Raw genomic sequence first — 23,065 nt, forward strand, 5'->3', positions numbered from 1 at the left:
ATGGAAACCTCCTTGGAACAACATAAGAGACACGACCAGCAGTAAGGTTGCAGGCCCAGAGATATTTGAACAGTGACAAGTTTTTATTATGCTGCCTTCATACACCACAATAGATCTGAAATAAAACAGGGACTGAAGTGTAGACTTTCATCAATAATTCACAGAAATATAGCATTTGCCGTTTAGAAAGAAGAAAACCTGAACTTTCAGGGACCAAAAAAAAAGAAAAAAGGTTGAAGAGCATGTTCCATTGGGTTGTGATCAGGTCACAATTTATCAGGTTATTGTTCACCTCTCTGACCAAGGCCCTTCTTCTCCGGCTACTCAGCTCGGTCGGACAGTCAGATCTAGGAAAGGTCCCGGTGGTCCCAAACCTCTTCCATTTCCGAATAATCGAGACCACGGTGCTTTTTGGGACCTTCAATGCTGCTGAAATTCTTTTGTATCCTTCCCCAGATTTGTGCCTTGACGCTATCCAGTCTCGGAGGTTTGCAGACAAGTCCTTAGATTTCATTGCTTGGTTTCTGCTCTGATATGCACTGCACAACTATGAGAGCTTATATAGACATTCCAAATGATGCTCAATCAACTGAATTTACCACAGGTAGAATCCATTGAAGTTGTAGAAGCATCTCAAGGATGATCAGTGGAAAGAAGATGCATCTGAGCTTAAGTTGGAGTCTCACAGTGTGAATACTTATGTATCTATTATGTTTGAATGTTTACATTTTTTTTTAATAGATTTACACAATGTTTGAAAATATGTAGATTTTTTTTAAAAGAGAAAACTATACTCAAATAAGCTTTAGAATAAGTCTGGAACAGCAAAATGTGGAAAACGTGAAGGCGTGTGAATACTTTCTGGTGGCACTGTGTGTGTGCGTGTATATATATATATATATATATATATATATTGTGTGTGTGTGTATGTGTGTTGTCAGCAATCACATGTCCCAAAAACACCAGTGAGCATTTTTTGTTTTTGTTTTCCGTCTATAAATCGGCTTCTTTTTCTTGAATGTTGCTAGCAATTTGGACCGTTATGATTCCTCTGTATATTTATAAAATCATAAAAGTGTCTCAAGTGTAGAACCTAACTTGAGTCGATAGTATTTTTGACTTCTGTTTTATGCCGTGAAAACTCCACCAAAGAAAGGATATTTCCCTGGAAATAAGTCTTTTTCTGTGGTCTTCCAAGCCATTTGATGTTGAGTTAACCAGTGGTAACCAGCATGCTATCTTTTTAAAGAATATACCATGTCTTAGTCATGTCAAAAGTGTCTTTTGTATCTTTTATAGATTTTTTTTTTTTTTTCGGAGCTCCAGCCACAAAACTGCCCTATGAATTAACCAAACTTGACAAATTGGCCTCTTGTGAGTAAATTACTTCTTATCCTCTGAAAATGGAGGCACTTTGCAAAAAATAGGTTATTAGTTTGCAATTCAGTCATTCGTCAGGCATTTTCCCCTTTTTTTGAATGAAAGTGTGGTGGCTTATGAAGGTCAAAATGTAATTTTAGCAACAAGTTCATTTGTGTAAACTTATTTTTTTAAATTTGAATCAGTAATAGGATGCTTGTTTCTATCACACTAACATGCTCTGTCTGTGTCAATCAAAACAGATAATTATAGTCTTTCTAAGGGCATTTTTGATACAGCCTTTGTATTAAATTGTGAATGTGTGACCTGTGAGTGAATGTTAGTTTAACAGTTATTGGGTTGCACATATAATTGAGGGCTTTGTTGTTTTTGGTTTGGGGAACGAATCAGCTCATGATGCTATGAACCCACATAAAATGGAAATATGCTCATAAAAAAAAAATAAAAACATCCCCTACAATAACACCTGCAAATTCTCAATGTGTGGCTTCAGTTTAATCAGTTACTATTCCACTAAATTTCATGTCATTGGACTGAAGTTTTGTCTGTTGGGAGCACATTACAAACCATTCTGTTCTGCACACACACACGTGCACACACACACACGTGTTTAGATCATTTGAAGATTACTGCATCGTGTGACCTGATGAGTCTCTTCAGCATAGCTAGAGCGTGTCAGCATTTATGGAAGGCTACGCCTCACGATAATATCTCACCTCCTGTCTCATACCAAATCATTACTGAGTTCACTTTCTGCTGGTGGCCAAAATGGAACACAAACAAACACAATCAGACACACAAAGGGTAACGGTTAAAGTCTTGTGGACGGCAAGAAGATACCGAATGTGTATGATTAATCGGAATCTATGTAAGGTGAGTGCGGGTCAACAGCTGTAACAGCAAAATGTGGAAAACGTGAAATGAAATACACAATGGAGCAAAACTTGCAGTGGGGATGGGGTCAAGTAAAGATAATAAATAGTTTGACAGCGATTTACTCTGGAGCTGGAGTAACTTTAAACCATTATATCAGACAGATGAGGACAGATACCCAATATAAACATTCTTCTATACAAGTGAGCCCTTTTACAAACAAATCCTCCGCAAGTGACCTCCAAGCGGTGGTATACATCCAAGAAATACAGTAAAAAGTGTTTGGACAAGAGCATTGATCGGGTTTTATCAATAAAAATCCTCTATAAATTCTATGTATATGAGAAGAAAAGAAAAAACAAAAAAAGCTAACCTCAAGTGGAGCAAGGTCAAGATGAGTTAAAAGTTTTGTTGGCACATTTAAAACTGTTGCTGCTGTTGTAGGGCCAAACATATTCACATTATAATTCCAGAATTGTACATTTCGGGAAATCAAAGTTAAAATAGGCTTTGGACTGACACAGAAAATGTCTCTGTGTAGTGTATGTATTATGCCAAGTGTCCTGCTTGGTTGCTTGAAACCAGCACGGTGGTGCAGTGCGCCATCTACTGTACACAATGGGATCATGCTTTCTTTTTTTGTCGACCAACCACTTTCTAATATGGCGAACGCTGCAGGATGCATAACAATTGTGTAATTACAGGCTGCTACTGTTTCTGTACGCATTTTACCAAAATGAAACGTTGCTAATTTTAACAAGTCCATGTCTTTAAATGTGCTGCACAGTCTATATAATGAATAAAGCAGAAAGACAGTCCAAGGCTTATGGACACACAAAAAATGCTGACAAACATGTACTTGCTCTATGAGGAGCAGCGACGAAACAGCTCGCACAGTCACTGATTGAAAGGGTCTGTAAAGCAAAGTGGATCGATTGCATGATTGTCTGATGTGAGGTTTGGTCGACAGCTTCAAGTGTGAGGAGTGTTTAGGTCTGACGTTGCTGTCAGATACAATCAGAGCCGCCCTGAGCTAGCTAAGATCTCACAGGAGCCCATATACGAGAGGTCACCCGGTCCAGCTCAACACAGACCTGGACAAACGGAGCTAAGAGACGAAAGTGCAAACTTTGCGGTTGTCTTGACAACGTGACCCCAGTTGACCAGCTAAACCGGTATCAGGGGTCGGGAGGAGAGCGGAGAATGGAAGGAGTGCCTGGCCTGCATTAAAGCCATTTATCAAGAGAGGGAAGATTCCTCTCCATCCAGCGCTGGTTCAGTCGGATGGTTTCCAGCGCTTCCTGGACGCTTCGCAACTGAGAACCGTGCTCCCTCTGGCTGTCGAAGAAACACTGCACCTGCACAACACACACGCACAAAACATAGCATAAGATAACACCCACCAAGATGTTGTCTTAGCTAAAATTGTCTACCTGATTAAGATGTGACTGTTCAGAGAACCGAGACGTGGCAGACCCGATGATCGATTGGAAGGAAAAGGAACCTATAGGGAACCTACAGGCAAAGACACTGATTCAATTCTTTTGTCTTCATGTATGAACTCATTTCTTCTGCAAATGCTCCACACACGTTTGTATGAGCTGCTTCCAGTTCTCTTGAATGAAGTCCCAAGCAATCAAGTTGCCGGCAAAGCTTTCGCAGATTGTTCTGATGACCAGGGGAAGGTTCTGTACCTGGACCATATTACCATTCAAGCCTGTATTCAGAAGCCTGCAGGGAACAACATGAAAATCAATTTCAAATGACAACGACGACTGCAATGAAATAATGAAATTGAAGTCCAACAGCCTAGGCCACAGAATTCACACCCCCTCGACAAAAAAATGGCAACTCGAGTTTTTCAGTGTGCTGGGGCTTTCAAAGTGGACAAGTTTCAATTGGAAATATCTAAGAATTTACATCAACAAATCTGAAACCTGCAGATTCAACTTCCTAGAAATGGAATTACAATTTCTGTTCCCTTGAACATCGGATGACTTTTGTTTCAGACGAGTATGGCTCAAACTGTCTCGAGCAGGGTTTCCGAAAGTTTTTCAGCTCTAGATGCAAATCTGAAAACGGCAAACTAGAAACAGCATATTAACTGGTATGTTATGATGAATGCCTTATATACGGTACTTACCACACAATTTTCTGTGTGTCCTGGGTGGATGCTAAGCCCTTTAGCATCTTTAGCTTCTCTGAGTCATAAGTGGCATAGTGGTACATAGTGAGCAAAGTTTCCCAGTCTTCACTGGACTGAGCTGCCACAGTGAATACAGCTCGCTGCAGATCGCCTGGAATCCTGCCCCCCCCCCAAAACAAAAACAACACATCTCCTTCTGTCAACAGTACTTTCGTTCAAGTAGTCGAATTGGGATTGTCATTAGCACCATTGTAACAAAAGCAACGTGTTTTACTCACTGGGAGGTTCCATTGGACGCGACGTACTGCTTGAACATGGCTTTCGCTTGCTGCTGGCATTTTTCTTGCCCCAGATGACAGGCCGTCTCCAACAGGGCAGATCGAAAGTCCTGTTTGGAGAAATCTTCCTCCTTGGTCCATGTTTGTTTATCCATCAGCGCACCAAAGTATTTCAGAATATATGCCTGCAAATATTTCAAGCGGAATTAAGATGTTAATTTGAAACTTTGAAAAAGGCAAGTCAAGAACAGATGTTCCCACAATTATCAAAAGGTTCTCTATGTAATTGCACTTTCATTAGTAACCGTCAAACTAAACTAAGACAAGTCCAGAAAGCCAAAAACAAACTAATCTGCTTGTGGAAATAAATGTTCCAATGAACGAGAGTCCGGACAAGGTTCCCCGTTGTTTCGACCAATTCAGTGTGACATTCCACCGAGTTGTCCAGTTCGGGTCGCCACGGTACATAAATGGAAGGTTGCCAAAAGAGTAGTACGGTTCGGATACATTCATTTGATACCACTTAAGTGTCTGGGGCCTTTTTTTCTTAATGTAACATCCTCATCTAAAGCACAGTAAAACATTCCAATCATATTTGATTAATTCGATTGTGTGCGTGCGCACCTTCATGCGGGTGACAAGGCCCTGCTCGTATCTTTTGTCCAGCATCTTGTAGATGTCCGTGAGGTGCAGCAAGGCCTCTTTCACAGGACTGCTCTCAGTTTCATTCGGCATGTAGTTTAGGAGGCTGAGGACTTGGCGGAAGGACACGCGTCCAAGTCTGAGATGATGTGAAGGACATACAGAGTGACGAACACAACTACATACATAAGGGTGTTTTATTCGCAAACGTACTTGGAGAGTGCAAAGATGTTGTGTATCAGTGAGGCACGGTCCTCCTGTGTGAGAACTTGGAAGTTGTTGGTCATAGCGTCAGTCAGAGCAGCCCAGCCTTCATCTCCATAGTCAACGATGTAGAAGCCTGTGTTCCTGTAGTTCAACTTCAGCCATTTCACAGTTGCTGACACCTTAAGAGTTCCTAGGAAGAGAGCATGCAAAGGTGTCTCACCGAATTAGCACTTAGCCTGCAACTGATTACAGTATAAATCATTATTAGTTATCATTTTGTCCTTCACCTGACTGGGCATTCAGCATGAACAACTGTTTGCACTCAGGGCCCAAACTACAGCTGTCATTCACATAGGTCATCGGAATATTCCACAAGCTAGGACAGAGTGCAAAATAAAATGTACCTTTAGGTCCGGTGACTTTCCATGACCACAAATCACAAGGGAGAAAGAAGATGAGGAGGAGGAGGAGGAGGAGGAGGAGGATGACGTGGGCTACCTGGAGGAATGGCTGGCGTTGTCTGACATGAGCTGGAAAATCTCCTGTTTTAAGCTCACCGCATCCCCCTTACGGGATACCGTAACCAACGGGAAGCCTTTCTGCGATGTCCATGACCTCATCATCTCTGACACATTTGGATGCTGACTTGAGACCTCTACCTAAGGACCGAAAGAAAACCTGTTGATGCTATTTCAGGTTTCAAACTTCTCTGTATTATATTTATATCCCATCTAAAAATCAGAACCATAAATGAAGTGCATACCTCGGTAAGACTGTTCCAAAGGTCGTCAGTGTCGGTGTTTAAACCGGCGAACTGTTTCAGATACTGAATGATACCCTTTCTGAACTGCTGGTCACCAGGCAAAGATGTGTTCAACATCAGAAGAATGGAAGCCCCCTAGGAGACCAAGGCGCAACACATGTTCACGACTACCTGAATTATGCATCCAGTAGATGGGAACCACAAAAAGAATCTGTAGAAACGCACCTTCAGATAGGACACAGAGTCGAACATCTCGTGCACCTGCTCCGGTGTATTGACTTGGGTAGACACGGCGTGGGAGGAGTTAAGTGCATCTTTATCCAAGGCTCTGAATCGATTCGCTAAGAACAAGTTACCCTACAAACACAAGCGCACAAACTTAATGGCAAAGCACATAGCGCAGCGCCTCGACGTTCTCATATACGCTTGGCTTCACCAATCTATTAGACCAAACTGTCGTGAAAATGAGATGAGCCCATCCAGCATCATTAAGTGCTTGAATACAAATGCTTTCATTTTCAGGGCCGTCGACGTTTTATCATTTTGAACAGGAATGAAGAATTCCAAACTGAAATCGCCTTTTTATACGCAAATTTGAGCCGGTCTTACCTGAGGAGTCAGAAATAAATGAATCAAGCATAACAATCTCCCCATTTTGTGTTCAGGAATGCAACTAGAATTTGACATGTGAAGAAATAACGCGTTACTATTTTATCAGTTTTATGTAGGCGGTGTGGAGCAGAGGGTAAGCGTGTCATCGTGTCATCATCGTGTCATCATCGTGTCCCTGGGCAAGACACTTAACCCCACATTCCCTACAAATGAAAGAGGTTTGGTGGCGGTCAGAGGGGCCGTAGGCGCAGAATGGCAGCCACGCTTCCGTCAGACTGGCCCACAAGTGTAATGCATTATTAGTTATCATTATTTATTTCTTTTTCATCCAGTACCGATCAGCTGAAAATTATGTGATCGGCTCCCATTTCCATTCACGTGATCGGATCGCGACAATTCGAACTACAAATCCTGTTCATTTAGGACAGTTGTGGCCCTTTCTTGAAACTTACTTGAACTTTTTTTTGAGGTGGTCTGATAAATTTGTTGAGCAGTATGTGTGTGGAATACAAAATCACTTACCATGTCAAGCTGCGGCAGCACCGTCTGCAGTGACGTGAACTCCATATAAGTGGCAAAGCCTTCGTTGAGCCACAGGTCACTCCACCAGCTCATTGTGACCAAGTTTCCAAACCACTGGAACGCACCAGTGCAACATTATTGCACAGGCACCCTCATCATTCAGTACAATGTAGGCAAAAAAATTGGTACCTGATGAGCCAGCTCATGTGCAATGATGGAAGCAACTTGTTGTTTTTCCAGAAGCGAGGAGTGTCCCCCCACCAGCAGGGCGGTTTCTCTGAAGGTGATCAGACCCCAGTTCTCCATGGCTCCTGCCATGAAGTCTGGGACGGCAACCAAGTCTGACAGATGAGAAAATACATTTCAGTGAGGTTTCCAATGATTGGGGGGGGGGGGGGGGGGGGGGGGTGTCAATGTTAATGTTCACCTAGTTTCTGAAGAGGATAGCTAATTTCAAAGAAGTCATTGTAAAACTCAAGTAGTTTGGATGCAGTATCCAGAGCGTAGTGAGTATGCTCTTTCTTCTCTGGTACACTGTACACAGAAACCTAAAAATGCAAACATCGGACGCAAATTCAGATTTTCGGTCTGAATGAATATCCGGACGGAAAAAGCACTTAAGAAATCAAACCTACCAAAGTGTCAGAGACGTTTCTGCTGACGGAGGTGAAGTTACCCACGACGAAGGCCACCAAGTAAGTGCTCATGTTGACACTCGTCTTTGCAAACTCGTCTTGCACGAGGCCACTGGCAAGCTGCGTGGTCTGCGCCTGAGGCACACATCAGAGGACGCGGTTTTGTTTTTCATTTAGTTGTTCCTCAGACCAATGGCGCTTTAACGAAAATATCTGCATGCCAAAAGCTTCAAATACGTTGCGAGGATTGCAAGAAGGAAAAAGATTTGTGGGATTACCAAGAAAAGAAAATAGCGCTAATGACTTACTAGCCACACTATGCCTACTCAATATAATGAGATCTAATACATGAAATCTGCCTTTAAACTGATACTAATGCTCCATTTTGATTGCTATTATCAGAGACATAATAATTTAACATGATTATGTTTTATTGTGGGTGCAATATTTTGTATATATCCTCTCGGCTATATAGCAGAAATTATAAACAGGAATAACTATAATAAATCTAAAGTCATGTCAAAGTACCTGAGGCATGTTGGAGAGTGTCAGGTACTCCGGCTTCCTGTTGAGTTTAACCAAAAAGGTGGCTTTAAATGATGGTTCGTCAAAGCAAGGGAAGGCCTTTCGAGCATAGAGCGGCTCGAACTGGGTTGCAGCTAGGACCCTGGGGACAACAGATGGGCATTAGAGAACATATATGCACTCTGCATTTTGAACTGTTGACACTTTCTCTCCGCCCATTTGATTTACCCCACGAGTTTGTTTTAGCAGTTTTACACGTTGGTGTATGTTCACCCGCGGAGGGTTTGGGAGGCGGGGATGTCGGCATAGCATTCGTCATAGTGAAGCGACGGCTGTTTTTTCTTTTTTCTTTTTGTTGCCCTGTTCGGCTGTTAGGTCAAGCAGAAAGGAAGATCTGCATCCCTTTTATGCCGGAACAGTTATACTGTGTCACAGTGGACTTTTTAAGCTGCCACTTTTCGTTGGTTTCGTTGTATGCTGGATATTTGTTGAGAATTACAGTTTTTCAGTCGAACAGAACCAAGTTTTTGAAAGGGGAGTGACAGAAAAAGCAAAAAGGAGAGCGAGTGAAAAGGTAACTAAATAATAGAAGAAAAGACGACAACAAAAGACAAAAGCTGTAAACAAGTTGAGGAAAGACGAGACGAGACGCCTTCCTCCAAACCCGCTAGGCCCACAATATAGCCAGTCCCCGCCCAGCCCGAGGGCAAGACGGCGTCCCTTGTTTGGTGGAAAGGAGGGCAGCCCGGAGGAATGCAGAATTTTTAGCATAGGAGGCAGCAGAAGTTACGCATATAGCTTTAATACTAAACTGGTTAACGAATGATTTGACTTTTTTTACAATATTGTTATAATAATGTAAAACATTACTTAAAACAGTGCCTGGAGATTTAATAAAGGTTTTATGACGTTAACAGTTTGGACTCTGGAATCATTCCAAAAATAATTCATTTTAAAGGAAGTTTCAGTTTTGAAAGCTGACGTTCAACTACCAGCGCAAAACATTGTGGTAATACTACAAGGTACCACTGTACACGAATTAATTCCAATTCCAATCAAAAAAATCATAAATTCCAAAAAGTATCACTCTCCAAGCATCTTCCTGTTCCCTCTGTAACGAATCATCAAGGGGTAAGCAGTTTAAATTGATTTATTCGCTTTGTTTTATATGAGATGTTACAAAGAGTCTGGACACATTACAGAACTTATTATTTTAGTAGGTTTTACTGAAGAAAAAACTCTTAGCTTGGGGTACCTTTTGTTTCCATCTTGATCTGTGTAGGAACTATTGTAGAAACCATCATAGGTGTGTGACAGACTGGCGGTGTAGTCGAGGGTCAACACGCAGTGCTGGCCTGCCTTCAGCTCTTCAGAGAACTTAACAGCAATTTGCTCCCTCGGCTTGTCCTCCAGTATGGTGATATCACTGGCCTCCCCATCACCGAGCTGGAAGAGAGAAAGCTGCCGTTAACTACTTGCAGACCACACATCAAAATGAGTTAAGATCCTTTTCTCCTCAGTAACAAACCGCTTCTTATAACAATATGAACTCATGGAAATTTAGCAAGAAATAGGGGCTTTTTACTATATATTCCCCAGTAATATGACTGTTATTGCATCCGCACAAATTCTGTGTGAAGTACTGATGCTGTTCATTTGACGCATCCCACTGAGTAATCATTCTTCAAATTAGATTAGTTTTGACATCAAATGCCCTCTCCCACACCCACACTTATCCAGGGCTGGGACCAGCGCTGGAAAGCACCAGTAACAGGTGTTGCACAGAAATTTTCAAAGCCAGTTATTTGGTCAGATAGATTAAAACCCTAAATCCCACCTTGAATGTAGCTTTGGTAATGTTGAGATTAGCACTGTGCAGGACAATGCGCTTGGTGTTGTGAAGTACAAACATGTCGATGACAGTGTGGCCGCTGAAATCCATGGTGCTGAAGTCCGGGGTAAAGGTCAGGTCATAGCTGAGAGGACGTATGCTACGAGGGAGCTGGTATTGTGCCCAGGGGAAGAGTTCCCCTGTGCCATCAGTGCCATTAGATGTCTTGTTTTCTTGTTTAGGACATCCCATCTGCAAAAATTGAAGAATTTGATTGAAAAATGGCTGCCACCAAAAGTCCATCCATCCATTTTCAATTGTGCTTTCTGTGCTTAGAGTAGGGAGTGAGCTGGAGCCTATCCCAGCTGGCTTTGGGTAAAAGAGGCGCGCTAAACCCCGGCTGGTCCCCCAGCCAATCGCAGGGCGACTATAGTCAAACAACCATTCCTACTGCCATTCACACCTGTTGTCTTCCTGGAATGTGCGAGGATGCCTGAAAACCCACGCAAACATGGGGAGAACATGAGAATTCCACACAGCAAGGCTGGAACAGAGCTTCAAACACTGATCCTGAGAACTGTGAGCTACACACACCAAGCCCTAGACCTCCGCGCTGCCCAGGTGACTGATAGTCACAGAGGACTATTGGGGAAATCTAAAATCCTCAAATGCACAACAACACTGTATTTTTCTTACCTTTGTAAAGTTGCACCGAGGCAAAAAGTAGAACACCATGGTCATGGAAGCCACTATGACCAAAAATAGCACACAAACAACCATGGTGCGGGCTGAGGGTGGTGAACATGATCTGGGACACAGGGGAGGCAATCATTTTACCTACTGTACATCTAAACAGCAGCAGTGTCATTGAAAAAAGTCAATAAGCAGCAAAATCCTGTTACCTGGGTAGAGGCTGTCTGACGTAAGGAGAGGCGTTCGATCGCTGGGCGGCACTGCGGTTCATGAAGGACATGCCCAAAAGTCGGGCTGAAGACCCGCAGTCTTCTTCGTCGTCATCCACGTCATTCTCTCCCAAGCCTCGCACCAGCAGCCGGGAGCTGCGAGGCTCATACACGGTCTCATCTGGGTCCAGGGCCGGAAATGTCTGAATTCACAGTGTAAAGACCAGCAACACTGACTCAGTGGACACAACATTAAGTAAGAACGAGCTACAAAATGGAAGCACTATATTTAAACATTGGAGCTTTCCAATTTGAACTGAGACTGTCAGATACATTCATTCCATTTTGGTTATATGTTTGTTATTTTCATAACAACCTTTGTATCGTTTATTTTCTATGCATTCTGATTATTTGTGAATTGGACTGAATTAGACGTGCAAATATTGTGTGGCCAGCGAGTGTTTGAATTTGTGATTGATGCCATAGCGCCCGGTGAAATGACTTGAGCGTACCGGATATGCTGCGGAGTCTCTGGCCAGATCCACAACGTCAGGCTCTTCTTCGAACATGCTGTTCTCAATCATGTTCCTTGGCAGGGTGTCACGCTCTACAGTCGGGAGAAACGAGGTAAAGTAAGCATGACACACAAGAGGAAATGAAAGGTCTTGTGAAAGACGAGTGTCTTCACACGGTTTCACATCTTCGCTGGCATTAACTGCCACTGGAGTGCCACAGGACTCTATTCTTGTTTTGTTGTTATTTGCCCTTCTATTATTTTCCCCAGGGAAACCTCTGTTCGTCTGTCACGCAAACAACATTTACCTGTACTGTACCTGTCAAGTTAACCGCCACAATTGGCTCAATAATCCTCGCCTGTCTCGCCGCAGTCAAGAAGTGAATGTTAGTGAATCCTTTTCCAAAAACAACTCCTTGTTAACTGGCAACTAATTCCTGTATCTGCACCTCACCAAAATTGTATGATTTCTTCCTCGGCTCACGCAACATCCCCCTTCAAGGTTTTGCGGAAATTTTTCATTTTATTGTATTCTATACAATCTCAGTTTCCTGTTACTTAACCACAGTATTTCCTGCTACTTGAACTTACATATATGTTCATAACTGTATTTATATTCAGTGTTACATTGAAATGCCGCTGATGCAATGACTTCAAGTGAAGTAAACTGCAAGCGTTATTTGTCGCCACACTGGCTCTGCCAGCTCCAAATAATTACATAATCAAGACAATGTCTTGTCTGCCCTTGTCACATGCTACCAAAGATTGCACAAGAATGGTTTTCAGCAACCTGCACTGCATTGTGAGCAGAGTCAGATGTAGACAAGATGTGCCTTGTCTACATCAAATTCTCCAGGAGGGAATTTCATTCTCTGCTCATTTCCCAAACAATAAATGTTGTGTTTAGCTTCCCAATTCAAAATTAGTCAATATAGTAAAACATGGCCCCATGCTAATCACCCATACATTGCTTCATAGTAAGACGAGTAAAGAGGATGTCTGGCCACTATCTAACAGATTTGAAGGAGAGAAAAAAATGTGTCTCGAACTGTGATATGTCTGTTGTACCAGAGCGGCTCCAACTACCGGAGACAAATTCCTTGTGTGTTTTGGACATACTTGGCAAATAAAGATGATTCTGATTCTGATTCTGATTCTGAATTGATTAACCCTAAATGCAAGGGTGGGAGTGGAGGTTAACTTCACGCATGCTGAGTTTCTGTCACATGCCTATCTGTCTGTCAGTTTGACACTGACTGCATAAATGCCTATTAATAGGTGAGGAACTATGTACTGGGTAATGTGGAATACCTAAAGGAGACGATAAGAACTTGAAATAAACCAGACCTTGTGGCCCGATTACAGAAGTGATAATAGTGTCAGATGATCTAAAGCAAAAAAAAAAAACAGTTAAACATTAATTACAGTCACACATTACATAACTGGAGGGCAATTTGCCTCTCAAGTCACTCCCCAATGAATGGTTATCATTAGCGCGCTTGCTTGCTGTTAGCATAGTGTCACGTACGGACTTTATGCCGCCCGTTCAGTCACCGTCGTACTTCCTTACCTGTACTGTTATAGTCAAAAGGATCCATAGCAGGTTATTGGAAAGAGGACCTTGCGTCCCGGAAGCAGAATATTTGGACACGTCTCGAGCAGACGTGTAGTTTTAATGGCTGAGCACGCCACCAAAGTGCCTGCCTCACTGCAGCCCGTCCTCAAAACACCAACACCAGCTACGTAGATGCTAACAGGGAACTAGCCAACTTCACATAATTGTAGCTGACGGACTTCAATAGATTCGTTTAGCTAACGCAGTCTCGTTCTGCAAGCACAAAGACACAAAATGCGTATATATTTGTCCGCAAACGATATTTGTATAATGTAAGACCGCAGATGACACTTGACTTCCTCGCCGACCAGTTGTTGACAACTGAACTAGCTCTTGCATCCTATTGGCTAACAACCGTTCAGAGGTGGGGCTAGAATAATGACGTTACTCTGGAACCGGAAAAACAACACTTTGTAGTTGGCAAAAACAAAAAGAATAAAAAAAGACAATTATAAGAAACTTTTGATGTTCGCAGTTAAGGCGAAATGTATGTGTCTAATTGCTACCAATTTAAGATGTTGCACTTCAGCGCCACATATCCGCACACAATTTTAAAGCAGCTAAAAACTAAATTGTTTGGAGGCTAGTGTTCCAGTTGGAATTGATTCTCTTGATTTATTCTTCCCTTTGTATTAACGGTACACGGTATACAAAAATACAGTGCGCGCTTGTGCATGTACACACACAATATGGTGTTCTCTGCTCCATAGATGCCACAAGGTGGCAGCATTTCTTTTCAACAAGACAAGGCTATGAACTAAAGTAAGCTCCTCCCCTCAACAGTTAGTTGGCGCCGAAATGCCCCAAAATGAGGCCAAAGCAATTAGATAAGAGTTGGATTGAGAACAAAAACTTTTTTCAAGGCAAAAACCAGAGAATAGGTTCCCCAAAAAATAAAATCCACAAATAGGGGAATTTGCAAGGAGCGAATTAGGAATATGCCGGGAATACTGTATATATGAACTGTATAATATTTGTGTTTGTATATTTGAACTATGCAAAGCACTTTGTGAGTGCTCTCTGTGATATGTGCTATACTTATTGACACACAACAAAAAGTTAGGTTCCGGTTATCACAAGACAAAAACAAAAAGTAAAATTAATTGTTTTATTGTCTTTTTTTTTTTAATGGAAGAATGTTATTTGTGCAACATAATTTGGCAATGGTTATTGCATTGTTTGTTGCATTAACCCACTCACACACTCACCAAATCTATAATGAAAGAAATGGAAGCCATTTCTATAGAATGTTTTAGCTCAGCTGCTTGAACAATTGATTCGTAGGTATGACTCATAGATCGTTAAATCCAAAATGTTGGTTTAAATTGTATTTTGTCTTTCCTTGTATGTCCGTAACTTCTTTGTATTTTTGCTGCTGCCTGTCTTGGCAAAATAGCTTTTTAATCTCAATGAGATCAACCTGGTTAAATAAAAGTTGAATAAAAAAAAAATAACAATAATAAGTCAGCAGAATTCATGTTTCCTTAAGAAAAACACATTTTTAGACACACCACAAACTGTCATTCTCATATAAAGAAATGTAATTTAAAAATCAACCATCACGAGTCGTTCTTTTGTCACAAGTTCTTTTTCTCATTCAGACAGTTTTTTAACGTCTCCAAGTTTCTCTGCATCCAGCGAACATTTTTCTGCAAGTTGTCCAGTGCAAGTTGCGGACCTTTGACCTGAGATGCATGTTCTTTGATTGACTCAAAGAACAACTTCACCTGGAAGGTTAAAAACAAAACAAAAAGAAAAAAAGGTTCAGCACAGCCATCATTGATTCATCAACATTCATTTGGAAATACAGTGCACTACTGCAGACTTTGCCAGTTCAATCAAAAGGTACAGTACAATATTGTGTATGACATGCGGTAAAGATGTAAATACCTCCGAGTATTCCTCTGGATATGAAAACTGACTTGTAGTGCCAATGAGGATATTTCGAATAGTCGATGAGCCCAACTGAAATCTGAAGAGCATATATCCATAAGACCAATTGTCCAAAAAGAACACCAATAATGTATCTCCTATCGACACAGACTTTTGAACCAGCGTGCCCCAGTTTTCCTTGACAAAATTCCATGCGATGCGGTGTCCTCGAGGGTTGTTGGCCACCCCGAAGATGAGGCTGGACAGGTCCTGGGGTCGTATCACCTGACCTTCCAGACCTAGGTCCAACAGTCTACAAAGCAAACACACAATTAGGTATTCTGTATCACGCAGTGGGCAAATAAATGTCATCATTGTTTTTTTCACATGGTGGCAGCATAGGCCATGTGAAAATATACAATCCTTAGGTATTTTATTCAATTATTACCAGAGAATGTACCTGTATAATTTATTTGTGTCTCTGCTGTTGGTCAAAGCAACCAAAATTTTGTCTTTCTGTGCTGCCGAGCTCGAGTTCTTGTACAGCTGCAGGAGTGAGGCCCATCCACGATCATCCCGGGCACCGACTGCATACACGGTCTCGGCCACATCGGTGGGAAGTCTACAGTTGACACAATTGGAGGACACGCTTGTTCGGGCGTCGTCAAGCATCAACAGAAATTCTAAAAGTTGAAATGAAGCTGATAGATGGACTGACTTGAGAGCTCCGTTTGACCGAAGCCAGTCTTCGAAACGCCAGCGTGCCTCATCCACAGAGGAAGTGTCATTCAGATGGCACGCCAAAGAGAGAACCTCTGACCTCAGTCGCCGAGTCGACACAGAGCCCTCGTCGCTCCACGTCTGCTGGTCGATGACACCGCGGAAAAACTGTAGGATGTAGCTCTGTGCCAAAGGAAACAGAGAGGCCAACTGAAGTGACGCTTCACATTCCGGGAAAGTCTTTCTACATCTTTCTCTTCTCACCCTGAGCTTTTCCACCAGATCCGCATCACTCCGTTTCTCAATCATATGGTAAAGGAATTCCAGGTAGCCCAATCCTTCGAGCAGAGGTACAGTATGTGTCTCCAGATGCAGATAACCAATCAAATCGAACGCTTTGTTGAGCGGAAGGTAACCTGCCCTTTAAAGACACACAAGAATATTGGAAAGGTTAAAAGTCATTAGTACGGTAAAAGCCAAGGATTCTGCCAAGTTCATTCATTCATGACAGAGTAAGTTACTATTCGCAATACATTTTATGTTGCAGAAAACACTAAGGAATGTATGATTGTTTTAAGTCAAGAATAATCCTAAATATCGTTTTGGGAATTAAACCTGAAATGCTTTATATTAGAAGATAAACCAATACTAATCGCGACTATCTCGACTAAAGTCGAGTCCGCAAAGTAGATTGAGATTGAATGCGCTCGTGCGATGAATCAACAAACATCCTCGGTTGAGGATGGAGTTCCGTTCCAAAACGTGTGTGTCCGTCTGAACAAATGGTAGTCTGGACTTCAACTAACTAAAGCGGACTTCCAAACACGTTGCGTGAACACACGCGCATCTTACGTGACCAGTTGAAATGCGTTGTGTATTAAATGGGTCCTGTCTTTGTAGCTCAGGGCAGTGTGGTTTCCTCTCAGCAGCTTTGTTATCTCCTCCCATCCGCCGTCCTCATAATGAACCACATAGTAGCCGGTCATGTCCGCATTGAACTTCACCCACTTGACATCCTCTCCGATGTGGACACTGTCTGTAAAACACGCAGACAACTAAAACAATTACAACAGTACGAAGGCACGCCATGATGCTGTGTAGCAGTCAGCATATTCACATTCCTGGCAAAGGATAGTTTGAAACTATAGTGTTCATTCACATTACAAAAGTGCTCGGCTGAGTCTCAAAGCGGGGTTATGAAATAGGCGAATACTATTCAAACCAAAAGCAGAAATGCAAAAAAAAAAAAAAAAAAAAAAAAGTACAAGAGATGTGGCACAGTGGTGCATGCCAACTTTAAAGCACATCAACAAGAAGGCAAGGACTGAACTTTTATCGCTTACCTGCGTGAGTTGTCATCAGGTGTCTCTGGATGGCGCTGGAAGTATCCGTCTTGTACGTGAGAGGGATATGCCATAAGTAACTGGAGAAGAAGGGTGATTGTTAATTAAACGCTGAAGGGAAACCACTTTGGACTGCATCCTCACCCTCGTTGCAACGTGGACCAGAGGGGGTCAGAGGGAAGTTCTGTCCTCAGGAACCGGACCTGTTTGAGCATCAGACGTGACCCCGCCCGTTTTACAATGACCAGAGGAACACCTTTCTGCAGAGTCCAAGTGTTCATTATGGCTGTCAAGTCCAAGTGTTCCCCAGTCGAGAGGTACTGAATCGTTCAAAAACAGCCAAGTTTCAATTTTCAACATTTTCCCGATGGAGGTCAGCGGTTCCAACAAGAGTTGACTTACGGAATTTTTATGGGCCTGTTCTCTGGTGTAACAATACTGCCCTGAAATGAAATCCTCCTCTGAACAAGTCTGAAAAATGCCATATTGAATGAATCAAATGTATGAATGAATGAATATCTATCTATCTATGCATCGATCTAATCTACACTTAAATTGGAAGACATTTATAGAGTGTATTCTCCCACAGGTTTTGGCAAAGTGATTCTTATTTCATTTGTGTTCATACATTGGCCAAACTGTCCCACAGATCTTGGTTTTGTGCATTTTGGTAGCTATGTTTGCGAAGGTATCGAACGATTCCACTCTGGAACAGGTCTTCTGACAGGAAGTGGCGCAGCATGTGCAGGATGCACGCCCCCTAGAGGTAGGAAGAGCAAAACAAATACAGTCTGTTTTAGGAGTTGCGCAAGTCTGCAGTATCAAAAATGGAGGGATCGTTTTTACAAACATCACCGTTTGTGATGTTTTGCTTCAGCTATGAGCACAGTCGGATTATTAACATTGGGCAACAGTTATTTTTTACACTCATACAAAAGTTAAAACCTTGCTTCTTGTGCAATAAAATGTTTTACAAAGGCAGAGTAAAATGTTGATGCATGAGGTAGACGTTTTTTTATTTTGTTTTTTTAAACATAGCCAGTCACCCAGTACGCAGCCAAGCGTCATGAGAAGCATAACACTCGTGACAGAAAGACAGAAGCCATACTTTTTCATAGGAAACGGTGTCAAACATCTCCCGGATGTGAGTGGGGTTCTCCGCTGGGCTGGATATTGGCCGAGAAGAATTCAAAGAATCGTGACCTACTGCTGAGAAACATGTGTGCAACAGATATTCTTCCTGCAAGAATGGTGACATTGTGATGTTACATGATTCTGCCTTCACCTAACTGTAAGATCATTTTAAGCGCGTACCACTTTGAGCTCCGGGTAGGTCGCCTCAACTGAAATGTACTCCATGTATCTGGCAAAGCCTTCATTCAGCCAGGTATCATTCCACCACTTCATCGTTACCAAGTTACCAAACCACTGCGAGAAAGAAAAAAAACAAAAACAAAAACAAATCCCTCTTTAGAAGAGAGAAGAGAATATACATAAAGGAATGTATCCCCCTCAACTAAGCGATGCTGTTCGGTTAAGTTGGGATCAGGTAAAGTGCAGGATGTGTAGCCAGGATGGCATGAGAAGATATCAGTGGGATGAAGTGCGGTGCACTACGCTGACAGTAGTGGTGAGATGTCGGAGGCAGGAAGTCCTTTCCTGCTGGCCTAAACACCGTCACAAGCACTGACCTATATTTACAACCCAATTTCTAAAAAAAAAAAAAGTATTCCCAACAGTCTATTCTATTCATTTTGTATAAGTTTTCTTGTCTGCACCGCATGTAGTGCAGTAGTGTATGCGGATGCTAGATTTTTTTTTGTCCAATCAGATTTCAGCCTCTGTGTGATGCCACGCCGAGGTCATCTTCCCAGGGCCTTCGGAATCGTCCAGTCGTGCTGGCCAATGTACGTCGTTTAAATGGATGGCAACGGCATTGTTTCCAAACCAAACCGCTGGGTTGAAAGGAGACTATACACACACTCATACCTGATGGGCAAGTTCATGCCCAATCACCATGGTAACCCTCAGTTTATCAGATACGGATGATATGTGATGGTCGAAGAGCAGGTTGCTCTCTCTGTAAGTGGTCAGGCCCCAGTTTTCCATCGCACCCATCTCAAAGTCTGGGATGGCGATCAAATCTGGAAGAGGATGGAGAAAATATCAAACAATCTGTTGTTTTATGGTGAGCGACAGAGGAAAAAATAAGCTTTACCATATTTGGGTAGGGGATAATGAATGTTGAAATATTCCTCATAGAAGTTCAGCATTTTGACAGCAACTTCAAGGGCATAGTGGGTCTGAGACAATTTCTCAGGATCAGCGTAGACGGACACCTATCACCGCATGAGGGGAGAAGTGATTGGGATTTTTGCAACAAACGAGGAAAAGACACCAAATGGGCCGTACCTGCACCCCGGATGATGTCGCTGCAGTGACCGATTTGAAATCACAAAGGACAAAAGCAACAAGGTACGTGCTCATCTTGACACTCGCAGCGTACTGATCCTCCAGCAAGCCATCATCCACTTCAACTGACTTGACCTGAAAACAAGCGGACACCCGTTTTGTTTTGGGGGCCATTTTCACACACACACACACACACAAACAAAAGACCACACTTACGATCGGCATGTTGGACAACGAAATGTACTCAGAGCTCCGTCTGACCCGCACTGAGAAGTTGGCTTTAAAGCTTGGCTCGTCAAAACAAGGGAATGCCATCCGCGCACTCGTAGGCTCAAAGTGAGTGGAAGCTAAGGTTCTAAAAACAGCCACGAAGCATGTTATCTATCGTACACATTATAGCAATATTAACTACAGTACGTACCGAAATATACTCGCTACCTGATCTCTCCTGAACTGGTTGTGTAAGTGCTTTTATAGAAACCTTGGAAGCCCTCTGCCATCTCCACCCCAAACTCAATATACAGGAAGTACTTCTGTCCACTGCTGAGCACCCTGGGAGAAAAGATGGCGATCTGCTCATGGGCGGGGTTATGGAGACAAGGCAGAACCTAGAACATGAGGGGAAGGCAGTCACTTAGATCAGTATCGATGCGCTAATTTTAATAATAATCATCATCATTACAACTACCTGGTCAGACAGATGAGCGAGGTTCTTGTCCAATACGGTTGCCTTGGAGATCTGCAGCCCCTTGCTGTGTAACACAACCCAATTTGTGTTGTTCTGGACGTCAATTTGGATCGTGACGGAGCCGCTTAAATGGAGACTCGTGAGGTTGGGGTGCACCGCGATGCGGTAGTGAAGAGGAATCACATACCTAAGAAGAAAACCACATCTTGTCATAAATTCCAACAGCTTTCTTTGTAATTGTAAATACTTGACTTTTTGGGGCGAGGTAAGGGACAGCAGGGAGATTACCTTGGCAGGCGAAGGCGACTCCAAGGGAAGGACAGATTGCCCGTCTCGAAAGGAGTTTGTTCTCCGGGAGGCTGAGAAGCGCTTGATGCCTGCTGTGCAATTTGGGCGGGCTGCACTCCAACCACATATGAATGGATAATAGACAGCACGAACAGCCTCACCGAGACCATTTTGGATGAAATGTCCTCGTCTGAAGAAAAAGCCAAAGCTGTGCAGCGGGCTAACAACTGCCGATGAAAGCAAGCTGTCAAATCGCGTCCCCTGCCAAACTCTACAGGCGTTGCCACGTTCTTCCGTCTCTTTGCGTCTTAAACCTAACAAAGAATCGAGAAGCTTGTTTAGTCTTCTCGTCCATTCATATTTAACCACCTTGATGAACTGGTACCTGCACCTGAAGCAAGAAGACATTGTCTCCACTGCCCCCTCCCTGTACGTTATTACCGAATGCAATTCATCGTGTGCTTGTGGACTCACTTTGGTTAACTGTCATCAAGCTTATCTTTGACATTACGTTAAAAAAAAAAAAAAAGCTAAAGAAAAATGCTCTCCAGGCTATGGTGCGTCCCAGCATCGAAACAATGCTAATAAATATCCTGTGGCGTGACGAAAATGGAAGTTACACATCGCAAAGGTACAGCTCCCGAGTTAAGGTATCAAATTCCTAATCATCTGTCAAAATAGGAGAAGATCTTGTCAATCTCGGTGTTGTAAATGCTAACAGAAACTCCCAGGATGCAAAAGAACAACTACAATAATAGTGATACTTCAAAGAGCACCATGACACCGGCAAGGATCTGAAAAGTGGGTCTAAATATACTCGGGTTTATGAGCCGCCAGCCATTGCAGGTAGAAGACAAGGGCAGGCGGATTATGACACACAAGGGCAGAGGCTTGCGGAGAGCCGGGGAACAAGGACATTGGCATCGAGAAGAAAACAATAAAGCAGCAAGATTTGGAAGAGTACGTCATCTCGGCGAGATTGCTGTAGCATACACAAAGACAAGCCACATGCTCGCCCGTGTGGCCAAAAGGAAATCAGGCCACAGGTCAAAGTGTGAGGTGACAACAGCTGCGGGGGGGCACAGAGGCACTTCGAATGACAGCGCTGGTCAGGATTCGTCTCTAAATGCCTGCATGGCATTCTAGCATGTGGTGCAAATATCGAGAAAGCTTTACCTTGATCATTTTAGCTTCATCACTCCAACCTTGTGCCGCCACCGGAGGAAACTTTCACTTTCTCTTTCCCCACCGCCAACCCTCCCTCCCACTGTAGTGACTCCACCTGCCGCTGGGAGGCAGAAGAGTGCAGGAAACGTGGGGGTGCGCGTGCAGCAATTGATTCGACTGGGTGCTAGAAAGTCACATCGGTGTTCCAAGTGTTCAATTCCCCCCTAATGCGGTGTCCTTGGCATGCGCCCAACGCTCACGTGCACACACGCGCACAATCTAAACTGCCAGGCCGACACAAACGTACAGCGAGACAAGTGAGCGATGAAAGCGTATGCAGGCTTTGCACAAGCGGACAGAGCGATATTTTACCTGATCCTCATCTGCCTATGGAAAGGTGAGAAGAAGTTCTACCTTTGTATATTGTTTTCACACGCACACAAAAAAAAGCTCACCAAATTAGGATTTTTTTTAAAACTTCTGACCAAAGCGTTCCGACTGGGGTTACAATATGAACATGTTGTGGTTTCAAACCCTTTTTTCCTTGAAAATTGTTTGTCTAAGTATATATTTACATGGATATTGTACCAAACATTTAAGATGGTTGGAGGAGGACGGAGGTTTTGATATGAGCTGTAGCATAACCCCACAAATGTTGATTCACCTGAGAAAGAATAAAGTGAGTATTTGCTCCATTTCATTTTCAGTCGCGATACATTTTACACCATATTTAATAGTTTTGTCACCTGCTTTCAAAATAATGAGATTGTCCAACATCCGAAACTATGAAACGACAGTACATACACGTTGTTATTGTTTTATCTGTGATTTTTGGGGCAATTCAAATGCCCTGACACCTTCTCCTCTTTCGTTCTTTCGTTCTTTCTTTCTTTGGAGGAGTTGAATGTGACATGCTGGCCTCACTGGCAGCCCCCGTTCACCTGTCCGGGGAGAGACGAGGCCGGACGCTGTTGTTTTGCTTGGTGAGGAACGTCGGACGGAGCGGGCGTCTGGAGGTCAGCTGGAGGTCGGCGTCAGAAGGCCGCCGGTCAAGTGCGCCGGTCCGCTCCGCTGCGAACAGCGAGCATCTCGGAGGCGGCGTCGTGGCGGGAATCGCGGTGGCCACCGAT

The 23,065-nt window shown here is 43.1% G+C and overlaps 2 protein-coding genes across 2 annotated transcripts; both read right to left on the reverse strand.

Annotated features, from left to right (window-relative positions):
• Positions 1-1,853: 1,853 nt before the first annotated feature.
• On the reverse strand, positions 1,854-13,781 carry lnpep (leucyl/cystinyl aminopeptidase). The gene is made up of 22 exons (XM_061768098.1): positions 13,401-13,781; positions 11,829-11,923; positions 11,317-11,519; positions 11,111-11,222; positions 10,421-10,666; positions 9,839-10,029; positions 8,587-8,725; positions 8,059-8,193; positions 7,851-7,971; positions 7,613-7,764; positions 7,424-7,537; positions 6,515-6,646; positions 6,290-6,424; positions 6,025-6,185; positions 5,814-5,902; positions 5,533-5,716; positions 5,302-5,458; positions 4,678-4,862; positions 4,397-4,558; positions 3,844-3,984; positions 3,687-3,768; positions 1,854-3,611 (listed from the first exon to the last, which is right to left on the reverse strand). The coding sequence occupies exons 1-22, from the start codon at positions 13,426-13,428 to the stop codon at positions 3,480-3,482; spliced, it is 3,096 nt and encodes a 1,031-aa protein (XP_061624082.1). The 5' UTR covers positions 13,429-13,781; the 3' UTR covers positions 1,854-3,479.
• Positions 13,782-14,539: 758 nt separating this feature from the next.
• Positions 14,540-22,085, reverse strand: erap2 (endoplasmic reticulum aminopeptidase 2). The gene is made up of 21 exons (XM_061768099.1): positions 21,945-22,085; positions 20,769-21,082; positions 20,481-20,667; positions 20,231-20,400; positions 20,009-20,147; positions 19,793-19,927; positions 19,599-19,719; positions 19,370-19,524; positions 18,695-18,808; positions 18,489-18,620; positions 18,009-18,140; positions 17,783-17,851; positions 17,525-17,700; positions 17,381-17,460; positions 16,890-17,073; positions 16,302-16,458; positions 16,036-16,220; positions 15,778-15,939; positions 15,490-15,630; positions 15,336-15,417; positions 14,540-15,172 (listed from the first exon to the last, which is right to left on the reverse strand). The coding sequence occupies exons 2-21, from the start codon at positions 20,936-20,938 to the stop codon at positions 15,023-15,025; spliced, it is 2,841 nt and encodes a 946-aa protein (XP_061624083.1). The 5' UTR covers positions 20,939-21,082; positions 21,945-22,085; the 3' UTR covers positions 14,540-15,022.
• Positions 22,086-23,065: the final 980 nt, after the last annotated feature.

Source organism: Phyllopteryx taeniolatus, chromosome 3, assembly GCF_024500385.1.
Source record: "Phyllopteryx taeniolatus isolate TA_2022b chromosome 3, UOR_Ptae_1.2, whole genome shotgun sequence".
Taxonomy (NCBI): Eukaryota; Metazoa; Chordata; class Actinopteri; order Syngnathiformes; family Syngnathidae; genus Phyllopteryx; species Phyllopteryx taeniolatus.